The sequence below is a fragment of the Nipponia nippon genome, unplaced genomic scaffold (genome assembly GCF_047370975.1).
Source record: "Nipponia nippon isolate SJK-2023a ecotype South Korea unplaced genomic scaffold, ASM4737097v1 scaffold_1, whole genome shotgun sequence".
NCBI classification, from domain to species: domain Eukaryota; kingdom Metazoa; phylum Chordata; class Aves; order Pelecaniformes; family Threskiornithidae; genus Nipponia; species Nipponia nippon.
In genome coordinates, this window is record NW_028262290.1 from 44,995,971 (window position 1) to 45,018,926 (window position 22,956).

The window sequence follows — 22,956 nt, forward strand, 5'->3', positions numbered from 1 at the left end:
CAAAAATATGGTACCATGATAAATTGCTGCCTTTGCTTGATCTACAGCAAAATAAACAGTATAAGAAAGCAATAACACTTTCTCTCCTACTAATGAATTGCAGTGAATTAATGTGATGTTCTTTGTAGGAGAATTGATGATGAACTTATTGGCTGTTCCATGTGCCTGCCACTGTAATTTAGCATTTATTTATAAACACTTAAATTACAGTGCTGTTGAACAAAAGTACAGTCTGTGCAGTTGCAAACACTTTTCAACTCTTGTATCAAATCTTATTACAGAGTTGCTCAGCTTGAATCTTAAGGTAATGACCTTTCCATTGCCTTCCATTCCACAGGGCAGTGTAGTTGCTGGTTACCCACTGTGACACTATCTAACATCCCAGAATATGTTTGCTTTCTTGTTTCTATTCCTCTAAAATATAGTTTGTCCTCACTAAAAGTAACATTAACCATATACAAAGACACTTTTTGTGTAACGTGGAATAATAGACAAAAAAAATCATCCTACCTTTATACTTAATCCAAATCCTCCTACAGTCTGTCTTCTAATTGTTACTGTTCTTTCCTGGACAAAAAAATAAATCAAGTTTTGTTAGATTTAATGCTTTCTGCCATAACATCTGTATTCACACTTCAATAAGTTGTTTCTGTGGTTCCATCCTACATTGATTTTTCTTGTTTAATAAACTTGTGAGTTTCTGAATACAAAAATCCCATGAAACCTGCGCTGCAGAGGAAAAACACAGTCTGGAAGAAAAGCAGAGGTCCTGTCTCAGACAAATATTCATTTGTTCAATTCATACCATACTAGCAAGTACTGCAATGCAGTAAGAATAGAACTGTAGAGTTTAACAGTTAGTGTACAACACATGCATTTCAGAGGTCTTAAACTCAACTAGTCCTAAATTGGTCCCATATGCAGACTGAGCACTGCATGCTGAAGTACATAAACTGCACTCCTGTAGCACATTTTCCAATTTAGTTTCATCCAAAAGGAATACAGCTTGTGTACTCCAAGACCACTCAGTGATGCAAACCAAAGCATGATAAATGCACACGATCCAGAAATTCATTCCAAAGCACAGTCCTGATCCAAATTAAAAAACTAATACAAGCACAGCCACTGTTGACCTCAGAGCTATGGTTTAAAAATCGTAACCAGCGATTTACAGGGTGCTGTTACAGACAGAATTATTTAAAACAGCCTATTTTTTCCCTTTTATTGCTCATCCTAAAATTTGTTCTGTAAAAACTGTAGGCTAGTATCTGTCTTAGATATGAACATTTACAAAAAAGACTTTTTTTCCCTAGACTGTCTTGTTGACTTTATTCCCAAAGATCATTTAGAATTAGTCAATTTGGTTAGCAGTAAAAAATCTTAGTAGCAGGTATACCATATGTCCAGATACAAATATATGGAATATATAGATTTTTTAATGCCCTCTGCATGTGGTCTAGATTTTACACTCATTTCATTATATATATTGCATAGCATAAGTCTACATATATATTACACCTATCTACGTTCATGTATTTCAGTATAATCAGCATAGATTGCCAGTCTCAGTCAGATTTGAATGTCTCTCATCAGAAACATACCAGTGACAGAGAGAATTAAATATCTACAGAGATTTTTTTTTCTCCTTACTTCATATACAGAAAGGAAAAGAAAGATTGTAGGGCTACACGTAAGAGTTTTTTAAAAGTGATACTGCTGAATTTTGGGGAAAATCCAGTTGCTGTCTTTCTTTTTCATATTTGTGACAAATATGAATTGTGTAACTGCAGAAAGAGCAAGCATAAACTAGTCCAATGTTTTGGGTGGTATAAGACAAAATGGATTTCCTAAAATGAGACTTTCCATTTATTTATTTATGGTAATGCTTGTAAATGTTTAATCTAAGAAAGAGGTATATAATTTTGCTGTTAAATGGCCAAATGTTTCATTTTTTTTTTTTAATATTCAGAATGCATGAAAAAAATATACTCATATTTGTAACCCACAAATGAATGTGTAGCATGGCAATAGAGGAATATATGGCTATCCTGTTTCATCCATGCACTTCTGCGCTGTTCAGAGGGACCAGAAGAGCCTTCTCGGCTCTCAGCTCACACCTTCTAGGAAGGAACTTTCATAATGAAGTTCCCAGAAACTGGGTTCAGTCCACAAAGTTATTTCACTTCAGGCCACAGACTGTACTTAGAAAACTTTTTGTCTGTCAGGAGGTTTCAGCCACAGGTAATGCTGCAGACAATATATTCAGGCTAAACCAATACAGGCCACAGTCTGATGTGTGGTCTAAGCTGAGTTTACACAAATTAACATGAAACACTCAGCTGTGGCTTCACTGGTAGCTGTATTTTTCCTGTTAACTCTACCTCATTTCCAGCTCCAGCTTGTGTTGAATATCTCGGTAAGAACAGAAGCTTGACTTGTACGCTCTAGTCAATACATTCTAGTATTTTTGTTACACATGCTCAGATCATACAGAAAATACTTGTGTTGCCTAAGATGATGCTGAAAAATAGCAACCTTTTAACAAAGATAAACTACCTTGATTACATTAACCATGAATGGAATAAAGAATATCACACTTTACAATTAAATTTCAAATAAAGTGGTATGCTCAGTGAAAAAAAAAAAATCTTCTTTAAAATTTGTAGTTCATGATATGTCAGTAGTCACTGTAAAGTTTAAATAGTGGCACCTGAATATATTCTAAGATGGAGCTATGCTTTTAAAAAGCCTAATAGAAAGCTGTCCTGCAGAATATTTCTATCCTTCCTGTTGTCTTTCTTAGCACAACACACACACAAGTACACATATAAAAGAGCCAATAAAATATTCTTTCTGGTTTTCACTCAAGCAAAGACAGAGTCAAGCCATCCCTGAAAACACCTGATCTGGGGTCTTTTGTGAGTTTACTGGTGCTGTCTAACAGGAAACTAGAAACATTTTACACAGGAGTTCGGCATTACTTTTTAAGAGAATGAAATGCATGCTTCAGAAATACTTTGCTAGCGTACCAGATTACTAAATAGATAAAACTGTGTAAAAACAAGCAAAGGGAACTGAAAATTTTCAGGCAACTGCAATTTTCCAGCACATGGTTTCATCTGGTATTTTTTCTAGGTTCTTTTCTACCTCCATTGAGAGTAGATATTCAATATTTCAGATCTGGACTGTTACTGAACTGAATTGAACTTTAAAAACATACTGCAAACTAGATCCACTCAAGTGATGTGTTATGTGTAACGAAGGCATTGCATTGTATTTAACCTACGCTAATTCAACACACTTCTCAGTCTCACAATAAAGAAATATTACTTTGGTGTATCTCAAGTGTAAAGACTTACATATTCTTCACAGCATGATAGCTAACAATTGCAAACATGCAAACAATTAATGATCTTCAAAAATACAAATCAAAATTACATACAAATTATATATTTCATTAGTAAATCATCAATAATCCCCTAGTCTGCAATTACAAACCTCACATAAACAGCTCTGATCAACTCCTCTTTTTTTACCCAGAAGTTTAGAAGAAAAATGATAAGACTCATCTAACCACAGTTAATTCATCTAAAACAGAGCCATTGGTCAAGGCAAGTTTTCTCCTGTAATCAGTAAAGAAAAATAAATACATTCAATCCAGGTGAGTCAAAGCAGATGCCCGTTAGGTGATAATCATCTTCATTATCTATGTCCTCCATTGAGTATAGAGCCAGGATGTTAAATTTAGCTTTGGAAAAATGAACTCTTCTCTTTAGAGTTGCAGAGTAACTTGAATAAGTATTTTGATGGTACATGCCAGCTTTGAAATGTTTTACCAGAAAACTCTTTTATCTAAGGAAGTTTTTGTTCGTGACTTGCATGGCTTGCATGTGACTTTTTGTATGTGACTCACAAAAAAACCCAAACCAAGCTTTATTTTTAGTGTCATCTTCAACCAAGGTGAACTGAATAAACCTTGTCTGCAAAGCACTGTATTTCAATGTAAAATAATATTTTTAATATCATGATTAATACAACAAAGACATTTGACCAGCAAACTGAAGCAAATTATTTTGTTCTGATGTCTTTAATTAGCATTTGAAATGAACAATAACAATAACAAAATGTTTTTCACTGGTCTAATAGCTTTAAGTTCTTAAAATGCTTTACAACTATTCATTAATAAAATATGGTGACAGCTCTGGAAGGCAACATATTTTGTCCCAGTAAAGAAGTGCTCTAAGTATCCTGATTGACCATTTATGCTATTCCAGGTTACAGATAGGGCTGCTCCATTGATTCCAAATATCTTCTTAAAATAAAATCTAACTGAAAATCTGTGACGGTTGTAGATTTGTCTATTAATATTTTACTTGGTTTTGCTTTCCCCTCTATTTGCACAGGGTAGTATTCTATGACTGAATTTACAATGGTTTTGCAAATTCCAAAAGCAACTTCACCTCCAAGTTTACAAAATAAAACTTGATTCTGATGAAAAGCTACTTAGTTCAATACCAAGACAACAAAAAATGTCCTGTTAGCTTGTAATTCCATTATCACATTTGTTAACTACGTTACACCAAACAGAAGGAAAGTTAGAGCTCCTAGGATCCTTAAATGCAAGATTCAGAGCAGTGTTTTAGAAGCTGCTTCCTGGAACAGAACAAAAGGAGTTACCATTTTATTGAAAAACTCAAAGCTGCTGCCAAGCTGTCAGCATTTTCCATGCCTCTAACTCAGAAAATACCTCATCCACACATATGTTCATTGACTGGAAAGGAGAGCGAAGAGTTTTGCCAAAAAAATTCTTCCTCAAAGCTATGCAGTGAAAGGGGAGCAATGTTTTTTAGGCTTTCATTAACGAGGTATTAAAATTTCTACTTAAAATCCATATGACCTTCTTGAGATCACGGACGTCATCTTAAATGAGATTAGGAGTGAAGAATGACTGTGTGAGCACACAGCAGCAGTAAATAGTGAGGAAAGGAAAACACAGAATCCCATGTAATCGTTATCTATTTAAATTTAGTCAAGACTTAATGTTATTTTTAACAGTTAAATCTTAGGGCACAGTAAAGTTTCGAATATTTCGTACTGACTGGTATGTGATGGAAAAGGAAGTTTATAATTGCTTAACTGACTCTTAACAATAATGATTAATTAGTAATACTTTCAAATTATTTATTCTGTATCATATAAACCAGTAATCTAATGTGATCTAATAATCTGTCTCTATGAAAGCAGTCAAATAACAGTTCAACAAAAGAATGCAGAAATTTCAGAACTCATCATAAAACCAAGTTAACAGCATGTGAAACTTCAATATTCCATTACTCAACATTTTTACTGGGATATAAATATTACATTTTTAGTTTGGGACACTGGTGTGTCTGGTTATTCATCTTACAAGAGTAAAGGTATGAAGAATTAATTTGTCTAGGTCCAGACAGAAAACAAGACCTCTATTTTCACAGTGGATAGAACAGACACCAAGGTACTATACACATGGAAGAACATGGAAAAGAGCTGAATGGGTGCAGAACAAAACAGTAGGTGGGAAAAGAGGGCTAGACATGGAGAGGAATCTACAATAGCAAAGTGACATGGAAAAATGTAGGGAAAAAAGGGAAGAAAATGATAGAATATAATTTTTAAAATGTAATAATGAAATACAAAGATATCATCAATACATTGGCAGCAACTTCATAGATCAACCTGTTAACATTTGATGCCATAATATCTTCAAGGCCATGCTCTCATGTAGTTTATCAGCTATTAGTAATCCCACTACATTTTGAAATAAGAAAATGTCATGAGAATTTTTTTTTTCATTTAATTATTTCATACATTTCCAAGAAAGGAGATTTTATAGCCTCTTTTTGATGATGCTTTGCTCTTTCTTACTGGCATTTCTTTGGATTAATTGACGTGAGCAGTCAAACTTTACACTCATTCCAAGTGTAAAGGACACAGGACACAGGTCAGTCACATTTCCAATTTGAATTAATAGCGTTAACAAGGTTTGCCACCAGACTTGCTCATCTACTAACAATTTCCATTGTGCGACATTCGAAGCTTGTCTCTGTATTTCAGTTCCTCATGCAACTGGAGAAAATCAGCAGTAAGGGATGGTGGCAGAATGCCTGGTCAATTGGAAATCCCCCTTCCTCTGCAGCCATGCTGGAGACTGAGGACGGCAAATGCAGATGTGTTGTGTAGACTGTTAACACTGACTGGAACGAGCAAGAGCACTCGCCCCTTCGCTTGTTCTCACTTCAAAATGTTCCCAGTCCTACAGCATATGCCTAAAAGCAGAAACATTCACCTCAATATCTACTAATAAAAATTCTATTCCTAGGATTGGTTTATTTCAAAAGTACTGCATTTCTTAATATAGAAATAAAAGAGAAAAAAAAACAAAACAACCACAAACCCAAAGTCAGTATGTATCTGCATTCCCACTAGGCTTGGTAATGAACACTCTCTCTAATTCCATGATAGCTGTAGTTTCCAGCTACTGCCTCACATCATACACTGCCATTGATCAATGCTTTGGGTTCTCCAAATGTTTTCTGGTTTGCAATGTTTTTCTTTTTTGTGGGGGAAAAACCTTCTTCCAATGAGAAAAAGCTGTTCTGCTCTTTCAAATTTGGCTTTACAAATGGCAGTCCTGTGTTTGAACCTCAGTAGATTGCTATGTTGTCTTATTTTTTTAAGTAGCTGCAGAAAGATAACCTGGGTTAGGTTGTCCCTAAATAATCGTATTTACATCTGTCAGTTCTAGGTTGTCACTTAAAAGCTGTCCAGATTGGCAGGGCAGAAAAAAAAATCTACCACATCTGATAGATATTTCATGACTTCTGTGAAAAAATGGATTCACTCCACTGAATAGCTGACAGGTACCAACATGATTAAAAAAAAAAAAAAAATCACCATTCCTACTGGTAGCTTTGTGAAGGTAACAAGAATGGAAAGTGCTTGAAAGGTGACTGATCTGTTCACATATTTGAAATTCTCTCCAGGACAGGGAGTTTCACCTTGGCACTGTTCATATTATTCAATCACACATCAGAACCAAAATAGTAAATAAATACAGACATAAATACAATACAGAAAATAAATGAAAACCATATGTTTACTATTTTAAGCTTTTCACTTTTTTCGTCATTTGTTTTTCTACACATCATTAACATTGCGAACGTTAATTGAACTTGTTTTACCTACACCAAAATATACGAAAGAAAATTTTAAACTCTCAAAAGAGAATGATCCAATGTAACAGATTTAAAATTCACTCTCAGGAAGTTCCAAAATTCTAAAATGTGCAAGCAAGGGAAATGTAATAACTTCATCTGACTGCTCACGCGAGTCACAGTTAAGTGATATGTTCTGAATTTAAACTTATACTTAAAAATTAAAAATACCTTTATCATTTAAATAAAAAAAGTCATGAAAAACATGCTATTGTGCAAAGTTTGTAAGTTGAAAAACTAACTAATCTCTAACGCAACTTAATTTTTTGTAATACCATATGGGCTTTGTACAGAGTTATAAATCTTTCAACACAGTTGATTTCATAATAGCAAAAGGACAACTTTAAAAGTGAGATATCATATGTTCTCGTCTTTACAAGAGAAAGAAGAATGATTGTGTGATTAATAATGCCAGAAATCAGTTCTGGCTACAGTTCAACAACTTAAGTCAGTGTTACTTTCTGAACTTGGAAAAGGTGTTTATTGATGAAGGTTTTTTCTCTATTAAAAAAACAATTACAGTCCATAGGTTACATTCAGATACATTTGTATCAACCTCAGTTAAATCCTTGGACAAATGCCGTACTACTCTGAGAGATGTTGTTCTATAAATTCACAAAAATGTGCATTCACTTTTTATTAGTATTGAAATTATGAATGATCTTCACATCAATCTCCCCAAAAGACCCTTAAGTAAAAAAATGCTAAAAGAAATTATTAACATTTAATTAAATAATGCATGACTACACAGCAGTATAGAATTACATTACTCGAAAGAAATGAGAATCATCTGTAGGTTATCATCAGGTGAGTATTTTTGAGTAGTATTTTGGAAAATCTATGACTCTCTAACAGAACCTTTAAGAAAATTATGTGAAAACGCAAACTGTCCTGGTAGCTGAACTTAACAATTTGCCAGCTGCTCACAGTTTATTTTCAGTCTTTTAGAAAAACAGTAGCTGATTCAAATCATCCATCTTGTCAGAGGGTACATTGTGATATCCTTGGTTTATGGATCTTACATGCACATACACTCTATTAGAAAACATTCTGAGTACGATTAACAAACAAATAAAATCTATTAAAGAAAAGAAGAAAAGAAGCACGGCTCCCTAGACAGATAACCTACTTTTCTTGATAAAACATAATCCTTTTACTTGAATTTCAGATGTTCATGAAAGGTGAAAGAAATTGTGAGGATTAACTCTAAAATAAAAATTTTGATTCTGGAATGGCAAAGATTAAAACTTTTCCTAGGAATAAATCTACTGAAGAGTCATATTTCAGACCGGACACACCATATCTTAGGCTATGAGATTGTAATTTTCCTCCCATTGTAATTTTCAGCAAGGTCAGTATTAGGCTATCCTTGTTACTCCAGGCTATTGACCTATACGTCTAAAAAGACTGGGAGTTGCCTTATTGCACATTCTCATCTGGAACAGCATATAGCAAACTTTTCTAAGTATAATTTCATGTAATTCAAGAAATATGTTTAAAAGGAAATATAAAATAAGGATCTTCTATACTTCTGCCATCAATACTGATGAAGTTCCTATATGGTTTAATTCAGCTGTTTTCAGGGCATTTCTTTATCAGATGAAAAGAGCAAAAATCCTAACTGTACCACAATAAACTGTCATGGAGATTTATGACAATTATAATTATAAGAAAGCTCTCTGTTGGCAATACCACAATTATGAAAAAATATTTTGTGAGTATCCAGTACTTCAGGGGAGAAAAAACTGTACCTGACCTAACAGTCACCAGTCTTCCAATTTTCCCACAGAGATACTCACGGATATCTTCAGAACACAAGCTACTCCAACTCAGGCATAGACTTCCCATACTATAAAGCCCCTCTACAGGCAAGGATTTAATTTGGATTAGTAAAGACACTGCCTTCTAGGCTTTGTGTTTCACAAAATGTTCTCATCTCACTTTTGGTCATTCGCACTGGAGTTTAAATCTACATCAGATATCCACGAGCAGATATCCACAGCATAATGCAGAAACCACTATGTTTCTGCCTTTGGAAATCAAGTCTTTCTTATTGCACACATAAAGAAACCTCTGTAATACTTATTGATGCGACTGATGCTCAAATTTAGATCTAATCCATGATCATTTGAACGATCTTTGATGCTTTTTGGAATTACTACAGGTACAATTGCTGCAGGACCCTCACTAACACTATCATTTTGTTCAGCCTACTAAATAAACAGATGCTTTTTTTTTTCAGTGTTTAACACTGTTTATGTTGCTTATAATCTCTTATGCATTTTATTTTCTTACTTGAAACTGTATACAATGAAAGAAGAAACAAGGTTACTTTGCAACTCTTTAGCTTTGGAAAACTAGAACTGTTTTCCATCAAAAAGGAAGTGTTCTAAATTAAGAACTAGGTCCTTATCCCATGTACTCACACTAAGCAGCACCTCATTCCTAAGGAGCCATTGATTTCATTTAGATTATTCCACAGGATGCAGATCAGGATACCGCTGGAACGTTAAGTGCCTGTTTAAAGTCTGTCCTACACAGAGGAGCATGCAAATTGATTCAGACCCAACAAACAGAAGAGATACTGTTCTGAACTAGAAACATAGTAATAGCCTTTCGGTCCTTAACAGTACGGAAGTGATTAAGCAAAACCTTACAATCAAATTGTTTGAAGATTATTTATTAAAACAGATTAAAAAGAGCTTTTACTGTAGCTACTCGTCTGTAAAATTTAACAATGCTATTGTTCCTCAGTTACAAATTTTGTTTTTATTCTTTAGTGCTTATTCTGAGGCGTTCAATGTCAGTTGCTAATGAAAACACTTGCTCTTTAGAATGCATGTAAAAGAAAACTAGATGTGGTCAGTCATCTAGAATGACAGAAAGAACAAAACAAAATCAGCCAAGCAAAGTAAAAGATAAGAAAAACAAACAAACAAACAAACAAGATACCTACTAAATCAGGAATAAAAATGATGAAAAAACTGCAAAAAGAATTAAGCCTGTGGGACTTGTCTGATCATGCTATACAATCAAGGCATATGATTCCAGATGATTTAAATGACCCGTGATAATAGACAGTTAACTCTCTCCGAAATGACAATTCCTTAGTTGGAATGAACCTACTGATTCAAGTCCTGGTCTTAATCCCAGAGGAAATCAGGGTAAAGTGCTCAAAAGTCACTAGCCTAACAATGACACTTCCAAGAGAAAAGAAACTCCTCATCACCACACTAATATCAATCAGTTAATGAGTTATGCATTCAACATGCAAATAAGATAGGGGGAGTGTAATTGGTGAAGCAAATCATCCACTATTTTCTACAGTGCTGTTGCAAAACTAAAGAGGGCAAAACTGTACGAGAAAGCCTTGCTGTGAAATGGAAAAAAAAAAAAAAAAATGTATTTCATGAAGACATTTAAATAACAAGTTCAGCAGAAGTAATAGATATTACAGGACAATAATGAAAGTCATATTTTTGAGTGATAAAATCTTTTAATAAATAATGCCAGAAAGGGTTGGTGGAGTAACGGGGCCACAGTGTGTGTTGCTAATAGAACAACTGTAGCCTGAGCTTGAACTCTTAATTTCTTTCCGTCTGGGCTGCTAAACAGCCTGTATGTTGAGGAACAGTACAATCTGATTGGTAAAAGGAGCATCTATATTCCATATAAAGCACACAGACCTGTATTAGTAAATTGTATTTGTACAGCATGAAACTGTCAAAAGCTAATGTCAGATTTGACGTGCGAATAAACCCAGCCTGTATTGAGACAGTGTAGGCAGTGTATTCCTTTTGTTTCAGAGAAAAACTCGGAACCATTCACCTTGAGATGTTCATCACAGTGAGATGGATTCTCCTATACATTTTCCATTAATCTTCTACACTGTTAGCACTGCTAACATTATACCATTTTATTTCTGGTTTCTGCTTTTTATCTTTTTATTATACTTGTATTTAGAGATACAAGGATGTGGCAACAGCAGCAATTAATTAATAAAACAGACAGACATAATAGCCATCACATAACATTTGCATAAACAGATATTACACTACTATGCCTCACAAGATTTAACGTGAAATCCTATGATAATTTTATTTAGTTCAAAGGGAGACCAGAATGTTTATGATACTTTCCCCTTAATCTTAAAAATATCTGTACAAAATATAATTACAGTATCTACAAAAATGTCTATAGAAATGAATAGTGAATGGTTTCTATTATTTTTTAGCTATCTTCTAGAATTAAATAAAAACTTAGCATTACAATAGTTTCAAACCCAACAATATTATTCTATATAACATTTTACAGATCTTCCAAATAATTGTCTACAAAGCTCAGCTTCTTATCCACAAAATTCAATGTGATGCTTAAATAAGAAATCTTTCACATCATGTAAAAACAGAAATACATAAATCACACTATTACACTCTTCCAGCTGAAGCCCATCATTATTAACATGATGTGCTGGTAAAACTAGTGACCCTTGCAGCATGGACTGGCAGCATGCATGAAGTCTGGTGTTGTGCTACCATATGAAGCAACCAAAGCAACAGAGGATAGCAGATAATTCCTCTGCTAGCAAAGCCCTGCCATAACCGTTACCCATCAACTGTCTTATCAACTCCACAGACAATACTCAGACATGTAAGTACATTGAGGTATCTGTATTCACTGCAAAAATCACTGCTTGTGTCATTCCTATCACATTCAGTGGCTTCAACATTCAAGGGTGAGTGCAGAGCAAGAATACTGTAGTCATGCATATAACTTATCCATTGTCTTATTGCTGCTTCTTAGATGTGTGTTGCTAAGATTTACTCTCAAAAGATATGTTAAAATACACCTAGTTTTAACAGGATAAAATGAAATATCAAACTGTGGGAGTAAATGCATACACATGCATGTGCGTGCACACACGCACACATGTACACACAGCGTATTTTTGATTTGTATAAAGCACAGCTTAAAGAAAAAGATAAAAACTACTTACACCAGAATAGAAAGGCTCACCAGACACACAGATCACATCCTGCTCCTGGATCATCAAAATATCTTTGGCTAAGTGCAGTCGCACTTTGAAAGGCTCCTGGTTACCATCCTGCAGCAAACAAATCCCTGTCTTTGTCTTCAAAGGAAGGAATAAAGAAAAAAAGTTTTCTCAGTTAGCACTTTGCATTGCTAGAAGCAGTACTTTGAAACAGAATAGCTGAGAGATAGGTACAGTTACCATAAATACGTCAACAAATATCCAAAACTATTACCAGTGTTTGCTGTATGAACTTGATGAATTTTTGAAACTCCTTTCAAATTGCTTCAGAGCAGCTGTGCTCTTACTTTCCATCTTTGTATTAAATGACAACACCTCACTTGGACATGAAATAAAAGTTGATGTTCCACATATTACACCAATTTTGACACAGAAATACATACAGTAACACCTCCAAACTAGCCAGATGTGCACACTGACAGCCTACATGAACCTGTAGTGGGCTTTTCCTGATCTGTGAGCGCAACACTGATTTATGTTTTTATGTTCCTTTTCAAATAAGGATGCTGAAGTTAAGAATAAGAGAAAAGAGATGAGAGAATGCAACTCCATCTAGTAACTTACTTCTTGCTCAGCTTCTGTATTTTATGTCTATGGTTAGAGATCAGGAATTCTGTAGGATTCTTCAATATACAATAAGTGACTTTCCAACAATTTAACAGTGACTTTGTGGTAGTACTTATTTGTGCTACTTTTTCAGGCATTGTACATAAGAAATTTGAGCAGTGAAAAAGTCTGCAAGTGTAAGCACCTGCAGTATTTAATAATTTTTTCCTGAAGGCTGTGTTGAAAATAACACTCTTTATAACACTTCATAAATGGAGAAAAGTCATGTTGGTAGAGCATTTTTGGTATGAGAAATTCGCTTACAACAATCTAAAAATTTAGCCTTACAACATGTAATTTATCAGTATTAGATACCTACACCTGTTTGCATAGATACAGATATATATGTATGCACGTATGCATCTCGGAAGAAAATTCATATAGAAAAAATGTTTAAAATCTTGGACTCATCAGTGTCAATAATAAAACTTCCATTGTCTTCATTCAGGTCAGATTTCAATCCTGTCTGTAAAAAGCTGGTATTAGAGGAGATCAAGGAAACAAAATCTTGCTGTGAACTTTAACTGCCAAGGTTGACCTGGCTGAATCTGAGGGCTCTTTCTCAGACAAGAGTTTAAAAGAGGATTTGGAAGATCTCCCCATAACGTGCTCTGACACCTTACATCCATAGCATGGAGAGAACAAACACAAATATGGAACTGACAGTAGGCAACTGGCACAAGAAAAGTTTAAATTACTCTCAAGAGGCTTTAAAAGAGGTGGAAAGGTTGAGGACAACCTTTAAATAGCTCTATATAATGTTCTCCACTGAGAAACTCTTCTGTCACTTCTGTTCCATGCTCAACATGGAACAGAAATTTCCTCAAACTTAGGAAATTGTTTTCCCTTGGACACCAGTAGCAAATGTGTATAACTCAACCATAACTTTGAAAGTGGCTCTGATATTGTTTTTATTCTTTTTAAGCTAAGTAAGAAGAAGGAAAAAGGAAGAGTTCCAGGCACTGAACTCACACTGAGGAACTGGAAGCTCTGGTCAGAAGACATGATACAATCTTGTTCTAATATTTAGGTATTTTTTTTTAAACAGGATGAGATAGAAACTGATTGAAATGGACAGGCAAATCAAATAAATGGATCACGAAACGAGTTAGGTTTTCAGTACCACTGAAAAATTCCCTCTCATATCATATATAAAATGTTACGACATTAAAATATAAAGAATGTAAAATAGTTAAATTCCCCTGGTCCTCTCCTTATAACTTCTGCTTTACAGACTAAGACGACTCCTCTTTCCATGGAGTTGTGAAGTAAGCAGTAAGTGACAATCAAAGTTGAACAAAGCAGGCTGGAAATAACTATGGTCAATTAAAAGGGGCTAGCCTATAAAAATCTACCACTTATAAAATGCCTTTCTCCTGCAGAAAAGTTTGCAGACATGCCTTTCCTCCTCCCTGGATAACTGGCAATGGAATAAATTCTGCCTCTGATGCACTGATTATAGTAACTCTGCCTTACTTGACTGCACATTTCTGATTTGGTCAATAACCCTATAAAATCTCCAAAGGGTCTTCCTGGAAAAGCTGAGGGGCTTCTTTGTGGGAATTAGAGGCACATAACCATAGCAGACACAATTAGCCATTAGAATAAAATTAAAATTCAAGTCAGTTTCTAAATGCATGTGGGCTAGGCTTATTCAGTCTGAACAAGGAAAGCAAGCTTGGGAACAGCAAAATATTTTGGCCCTTGAAAAGATTGATCGCACACACTCAGGGATCTTATTTACATCAGACACTCTAAAATGTAATGAACCACTTTACTGTTGTTGGGCTTTATGAAAGCTGTTTTATGATACAGTTCAAAATTAAATCTTCAATTATACTACCTCCTTCCATCTTCTACCTGAAAGCAGCATTAACAACCATGTAAAGGAGAAGAATGTAGTTCAGTTTCATTAGATAAGCTCAAGAGAAGTCCTTGAGAACAAAGACTGGAGTTTAATTATTTCATTATGTTTCATTTTTGTCTGCTGAAATTTCTTTTTTCTTCTCTCCCCCACACCCTTCAAAGCATCCAGTAAACTGAATCAAATAAATATATGAACTCCTGTATCCTTATCCAGAGCTGGAATGTCCTGTATATATGCTTTCATGTAAATTACTGTGCACATTTTTCATCCATGTGGCCCCAGTAAAACCATCCTGGTTGGAGAGAGATCATCTGTATAGCCTATATCCCTGCCATCTCTTACATTTGAAGAGCTTAGATTGCGTGCATGTGCATGTGTGGATGAGGTGTGAGTGTTGTGGCTGATGTTAGCTTTTGTTCCCGTTACTAATTTTTAAGAGATTCCATGAGAGGGTGTGCTAAAATTTCCCCTTCAAACCTTCTACATTTCACTGGCAGAGGGCTCTGCCCTACCCCTGACTTACAGCAATAAAACAGCATACGGCACGTCAGCCAAGCTACTGTAACTGTCAGTGTGAGGTCATGCAAAGCATCCTCTTGTGCTCAAATGTATGATAAACTGTGACAGACACAGTGAATGTTACACCTGCACGGTACTGCCTCTGTCATCTCATTCTACACCCTTTTAAGCTGAGTTAGATAAGAACACTGATGTGGCAAGAGCTGATGTCCTTGGCAGGAGTTTAGAAACTGCTTACTGTTCCTGAACTAATATAACTACAAGAGGGGCTGAAAACTGATCCCTCTTTGCTTTGCCACACCAGTCTGTCTTGAACTTTCTGCTTCAGATCACTATCAGAAAACAGTATAGGTTGGCAGGGCCCTCAAGGCAGATTGCTTCTACAAAGAATATGGTCACACTCAGATCATTAGCAGCAAGGCAGTGAAAAAAGGTTGTTTAAAAAACCTCTTTCCATTATACCCTGACTTACAGCACATTGTCCATATTGGCTGTGTATAAGATCTGGCCCTAATTTAGAAAAGTTTACATACCATAAATAGCTTGGTGCAATATATACGGCCTTCACAAATATTTAAGAATTCATTTCAGAGGAAATACACATGAAAACTACAGTTTATACATTTATGCTAGCAGCAGAGTCTCTACCAAACATATATCAAAATTAAGACTGTATGAGAAGCATCTTTAAAGTTACCTATTGACTTCAAAGTCAGTTTCCTGCAGGACTTCCAACATAAGTATTTTTTAATTTATCTGGCCTAAATAAAGCTACTGGCAGGTTTTCTATTGAAGATTTTTTTTCTTACATTTTTCCCTATTTGTTGCTTTCCTTGTCATTTATGATAAGAAAAAAAAAATAGAATTTTCTCTGTTTTGTTCTGGAGGAGGCTTATTCAGTATTTCAGGCAATGTTAAATATTCTTCATTAGTTTTCCAGGCATGACTATACCTTTTTCTTTATGTTATTTTATCTATTTCTTTTGCCTTATGGTAATAAAACAATTTGGTTAGCTTTGTGTCTTCTAGTTTCACATCAGTAGGAAGACTTCAACAGATATCCCAGAATAGTTTAGTCCATGAACCAGTGGAAGAAAGGAAGAGAAAAAACTCTCTCACATTTTCTATGCAAGGTGGCCTGGAGTTTTAGTTTCTGCTTGGGCTGGTATGTCCTAAAATAAATTAAACCTCTGCAATTTAGTTTTAAGCCCTGAAATTTATTTCTTCCATCAAGAATCTGATACCAGTAAGGAGCATGTGTTGCAGAAACTGCCTCAAATATGTACGTAGTTCACTTCAGATGAATATCTACACTTTTGGATGCTTATTTGAACTGAGGCTGACCTCTGAGTATTTGGACATATGCCTGTCGCTGCTTTATAATTGCAAGTATAATAATAAAAAGGGAAATTGAATCAGAGGTATAAGGTGGTAATGGCAATGAATACAAGAGGTAGGAATATGTGTCAGAACCATATAAAGGATGTTTTTTAAATGGTCCAGCTACTCATTCTGTGGACGTGTTGCTAGCGTAAGTGAAAAGCACTTATATTGTCAAAAATTGGAATGCAGCCCAGATACACAGAGATGTGTTCAGCTTGTCATTCAGAGCCTCTTCTATCAGATACCAACATTTTCCAATCCAAAGGATAGTGAGTCCATTCCTGCACATGAATTTTACACTCCGACCTGAAAGAACCATAGGAAAATGTTGAATTTTGACTTAATCTTCTTTTTCTTTGATTTGCCAGGTATTTGCAAGGAAAGTATTTGACTATGGCATTCTTCATAAGTGATTTTCTTGAAAGAATAACAAATTGCAGAGAATTTCTTTGTTTCATATAGTCTGATTAGTTCAATATGTAAATTAGACATTTGAAAGAAATATATATTTTGTTATCATAAGATAACATAAAACTGAAGGCTATTGTGAGAACATGCCTATTTCTTCAAATTTAATTCACCCATTACATGACATTCTCACATTGTAAATTGCCAGTCATTTTCCACCTTGTGATTTTGGGATTAAATTATGAGTTGAAGCTGGATTTAAGAAAAAAAACACAAAGCCAAGGTATTAGAAAACCCAGCATTGCCATTTGACAGCATTTATAGACAAAGGAAATCATCAGCTTAGGCTGAAATGTGTAAATCAGAAAATGGCATAAATGTGACTAGAAACAGTCTAGAATAGTATTTAACAAGATTTATGACAGAAAGTCATGAGGAAGTTAAAATACTGCTTCAAAATTAAAAAACATCCTGTGGCAGGCAAAAAAAAAACAACAAGATGGATGTTTTCTCAGAGGTCACTAGACCTGTGAACAACAGAATGTATTAAATTATAAAGTTTGTGAAGTCTACAAGAATATTCATAGGATTCATAAAGCAGAGGATATACAAACAGTTTACCAATTCAAATTAATCCTTCAAAGAAACAATGGACAGTACCGTAAAAACCGATGAACAGATTATATGCATAAAAATGAATGGGATATTTACAAATTTAAATAAATTTGGAGTTATATTAGGAAAAAAAAGCCAAGCTAACAGAAGTAAAGGATGAGATTTCAAAAGTTAGAAAGTTAGAAAAATTAGAAAGCTGTTCATGCAGCTTGTTCACAATGTACATGGAAAATATCAACTTAAAAAAAAAAAGTATCTAAGGGGAAAATGTTCTAATGCATTATCATCCCAAGTCTTCAGTTTCATGAAAAGGGTAGTTTCACTGCAGAGGACAATATTATGTCAGAGGCTGAGGTTATCTTCCAAGAGATATAGAATATAGAATAAAGTCAAGTGAGTACAGGAGAGCATTTAAAGAATCCAGTGACTCTACGATTTATGCTCTTGTAAAGTTCAGAAAGCTCAGGATAAAGACTAAAAGAGGAGCTGGATAGTCTTATGGTTTGGAAATTGTTGAATAAGTACAAGAACCAGTAGAATGAATGCATTTGCTGATCAATGAGGGAAAAGAGCATGGAATCCAGAATAACTAAATATTGGTCCCCTGCTAGGGCTGTCCCAGGACAGCCTCAGCCCCAGTGTCCAGGTGTGAAACCCATCATGATAAGAAAATGACAGAGCATTTTTGGACTGAGTTAGGGTCACTGCCTGGGGGCATGGGACACATTATGGGATGCAGTTTTGATTGCACAGGACTTATTATGGGATGTCTAGGGGAAGAACCAAAGGCAGAGAAAGGGATTCAGTGATTTGGGGAGGAACAAGGAGGGGAAAATAGAGGATTGAGGGGATAAAAAGGGGTTGGTCACATGTAAATAGTTTTCTGGTCAGTATGCTTGTACGGCCATGCCCTGAGCCTGATCAGCGCAGTCTGTCCTATTCTCTTTTTAAATTCCTTTCTAATTTTTTTCCTGGGTGAAGGAACCTGTGGTGTGTGACTGTCTGTGTGCATGAGTGTGTGATGGTCTGTACCAGCCACTGGAGAGGGGCTGAAGCCTCACAGGCTCCTATGCCCAGATGCCAGCACCTGGGAAGACTGGGATCCAGGGGCAGCTGCTGGGCAGACTGTCTAAGCCCCACTGCTGGAGGCATCCACACTGTACATACATATACATATATTCTCATGAGTGGACTTCCATCCTGCTCAGCCAGAGAGGGGAGCAGGATGAGGCTGTTGGTGATGTCTGTGTTTGTGCGAGTGCTTTGTGTGTCGGTATGTGATCTGCGTGACTGGTCATGTACATAAGTATATACATATATATGGATACATGTAGTGTATATGTGTGCTCTGTGTGCATATGCCTACTGGGGATACATCTTCATCCTCACTACTGCTTGGACCTCGGGGCACAGAGCTGCAGCAGCCTCTCCTCTCTTGGGCTTCAGATCCAGCTCAATACATTTTCCCCCAAACAAAAACCAAAGTAGATGATGCCTTACAATGATAGTGCTGAGGTTTTACTTAAAAATTACATAATGTGTAAGCACAAGGCTGCTGCTGATTTATTTAGACATAGGCATCTGATGAAAGTTGGATGAAAGTCTATATTTTATTAACTTTGATTAGCTTGGGAGGAAAGATGCAGTCATAGCTTTCAGAATTTCTTGGAAATGACACCACTGAATCTGTGGCACAAAGCTCATTTTACACAAAGCAGAAAAACTGAGGTTGAATCCACCTCATTTAATTTTATTAATCTAAAAGCTAAAGGAGCTTCTTTAGGGTCTCCAGATGATTTTTTAATCATCATAATGCATTGACACCATTACGTAATTTGGTGTAAATGGTTCTCACTGTGTCTCAGTTGCTGAAGTTGTGAAAATGCATTAAAATGATTTGTTCATAGACAGTCATTGAGTAAATAAGATGCCCTCTTTAATATCTACAAATACATCCCATTTAGTTTCTTTAGGGCAAAGTTAGCATGAACACAGAAAGCAAAGCACTTCCCCTATCTCTAGTGCAGGGGGACTGAAGTACTTTGCATTGACATTATGAAACTATACCTATTTTAAGCAAAAATAACTGCCTTACCTCATCAAATCAGAATGGAATTGCTTTTTCATTTTGGTCATCTTCACAGCTTCCCCTCTCTCCCCACCTACCTTTTTCCCATACTTCTACATTTCCCCCTTGATTTTGCTGAACAGTGCTACACAGATTTCTGGCTCCATTGATGTTTTTCTTCATGTACAGGCTGTCAGATATAAACACTTCACTAAGAGCAAAGCTCACACAAAACATAGCTACCTGCACCCACATTGTGCCTAAAGGGGTAAATTGGAATGGACAGAAGTGAGGGCTAGTGATGAATACACCTGGGCAAATTCTTTCATCTTCTACTACAAAGTCTGTCTGCCACCATAAAGCGATCAGCTGAATAACTTATATCTGATTATATAATTCCTCTCATTTCTGAAAAAAGGGTAAAAAAGGGATTTTGCATATAAAAAGGACTAAAAGTTCATTGATTTTGATTCTATTATTGTTTGAAAAGAAAAATATCTGATCCTACCTCTTCACAGGCGGTCCTGAAATCCATGTGCTATGACACAGCAAGTGATATTTGTCTAAAATGGAGAGAAAGATTTCATTAGAATGAAAAAGATATTGCAAAACATAAAAGTTATCTGTCTGAGCTCAGCAATTGCACTTCTTTTTGTTAGGTGTGGTTATAGTCATTGCTTAAAAAGATAAATGATCAAAGTTGCAACAGGATTAGGAAGCATAAGGTGTTATAAGTTATTCCTGGTTCTTATAAAGTATACAACCTGGTTTCATAGAGTATAATCAAAGCAATGCTTATGTTCCCACAATCTCCTCCCGTCCACGGGGCATTCAAACTTCCTTTTCTTATTGCAAGCATAAATTTCTTTTTTTGTGCTTTTTGTTTTGTTTTTTCCCCAAAAGTCAGAGCATAGTGAAAAGTAACAGAAATGGAGAAAATTAAGTGTTGCTCTTCAGAATACCCTCCCTCTTCTAAAAGACTGTTGTTTTTTTTCTTTTCTCCCCTAATTAAAAAACATCATGCATCAAAACCTTTTGTCTCACTTTTTATTAACATACATAATCTCTCCAAGGAAGCCAGTGTCATTTAAGAGTGTGCATACTTTGCGGAAAAATTTATGAGTTGAAAAAAACAAATGTTAGAAAAGTCAGGAATCTGTGTGAGTGCTGGCAAAATGTCACACCAAATCCTGTGATTATTACTTTGCCTGGCCTTTACCTAAAGTGTATTCATCCCAGTACACACTTATGCATTCACACACTTATGCATTCATTTATTTATGAGATAAAGCCACTGGAACAGGCTGCTATCTGAGGATAATAACAGTCCTGCTGCTGATTCTGCAATAGAAATACTCATGCATCAGCCAATAACATTTCCAGGAAACACTTCCTGGGCAAAACAGTCATTTCATTCAACAGCTGGAGAAACGAAACCTGTAACAAAATCCTCTCCATCAAGCATTTTATTGCTATTCTGTGTTAATTATGTGCTTACAATTATTCGCATAAATAGAGTACTCAGAGCTTCAACACAAAATTTGCCCCATTAGCCTAAGTTTAAAATACAATTAAAAACCTATACCTCACGTAGTACAAAAATGTAAGTCCTAATAATATTAATAAAACCTTGTAATCTCTTCATTAAGTCTCTTAATTTGTTTTGCAGCCCTGGATGCAGTTTTATGAAACCCAAGCACATGCACGCATATGAGGTTAATGTTCTGTATTTACTGAGCTCTGCTTGGTTCACAGCCTGTGCTCTAGGCTAATTTCTAGCAGAGCTAGCCTAGGCTGGCTAGGTTACAATGTAGGAATTTAAAAGGGATCCATCATCATTCCTTCCTTATAAAGTTTACAAGAGCACCAAGATCCAATAAAGATCTGTAATTTTGCTCTCAAAGTGCTCATAACAAACAAGGTCACTATTACAATCTTGAAGACTTTTCTCTCTGGTGGAACAGTCATTGTGCAATGAAGTATGTTTCCTTGTAATTTTTATGAACTCTCTTCCCAGGTGCTGAGTAAGCTGAAGTGGGAAAAAGGCCTTACTCACTTTAGCAAAGTATTCTGAAGACCTTTTAGCCTTCTGGAACTATAAACTTATGTATCTTTAAAATATAAACTGAAGTACTGCACAGTGTTCTCCTTTCTCGGGCCCTGATTATGTCAGGTCAGTAACTCCTACTGCAGTCAAAAGTGTATTCATTTATGTTATGTTCTGCCTTATTAATAAAAGTCCTGCAAATTTGGGTTTGGGCAACTTTGGTTCCACAGTCAATGACAATTCCTCTTTGGTTCTTTTTTAGCTACTCTTTGATTTAAATCCTATCTAATCAAGGTCATTTCCACAACTCAGTATTACTCCATTTTCTTCTTTTTCTTGTTTTTGTGTATTATGCTTTTATTTACTTATTTCTGAAATATTTGTATTACCATGTAGAAAAAAAAGTCAGGAACAACTAGGCTCCCCAGCATCACAGCTTATTGTATATGCAGCTCCTGACCTAAAATAACTTTTAATTTTGCTCAGATAATAATTTAGCAATCTTAGAAGTATGAAGCTTCACATGAAAACCAATGTCTTTATTGAAAAACCCTTTAAATTCCTTCTTAAAATCCCTTTTTCTAAACCCTTTAAAAACAGCCAACATTTTAACACCACTGCCATTAACTCTAGCATGCTTAGTATGTTGGGTGACATTATTTCTGAAAGGCAGGACCCATAGTTCTGTGTCCTATGTCTTGAGGGCTGTCATAGCAAACAGAGCCCTTGGCCTTCAAAGAGACAGTCCTCAAACTATAAATATTGCCTCCCACTACCCGTTGATACTCGGTCAATCTACCTGCCAGTCACCTTGGTGATACTTCCTTTTTTCCCTATATGCTATATTACAAATAGGTAAAATAAAATATACAACCAATACTCTCCTGACATCTACCTCTTCTTATGTAAATAACTTCACTTTTTCCCACAGAAAGGTTACGCACAGAGTTTCCTCTGGGAAAGCTGGTTAGAGGAAATTTTTCATGATCCATGACAAGAGCTTTTACTATTAAAATATTGTCTGAAATGTAAACCTGGAACCTCGTAATTCTCAACACAAAATCATACTCATTGCAATGAGGGTACCTGTTTCTCAGGCATTCAACAACTCCATTACTAATCTTTGCAATATAGCTG

General features: G+C 35.5%; 1 protein-coding gene across 7 annotated transcripts in view; it reads right to left on the reverse strand.

Moving 5' to 3' along the window:
- SNTG1 (syntrophin gamma 1) overlaps positions 1 to 22,956 on the reverse strand; it is a 355,828-nt gene that overhangs the window by 149,456 nt on the left and 183,416 nt on the right. For 4 of the 7 annotated variants that reach the window (XM_087753581.1, XM_087753603.1, XM_087753592.1 and 1 more), the window contains exons 1-2: positions 12,270 to 12,358; positions 511 to 567 (exon numbers count right to left, since the gene is read on the reverse strand). Coding sequence is in view for 3 of the 7 variants with exons in the window: in XM_087753570.1 (XP_087609696.1) it covers positions 511 to 567; positions 12,250 to 12,384; positions 20,281 to 20,307 (219 nt within the window). In the remaining 4 variants the exon portion in view is untranslated. Of the gene's footprint in view, positions 1 to 510; positions 568 to 12,249; positions 12,385 to 20,280; positions 20,336 to 22,956 lie in introns of those variants that run through there. The other 3 variants (XM_087753570.1, XM_087753564.1, XM_087753555.1) reach the window with 1 other exon arrangement.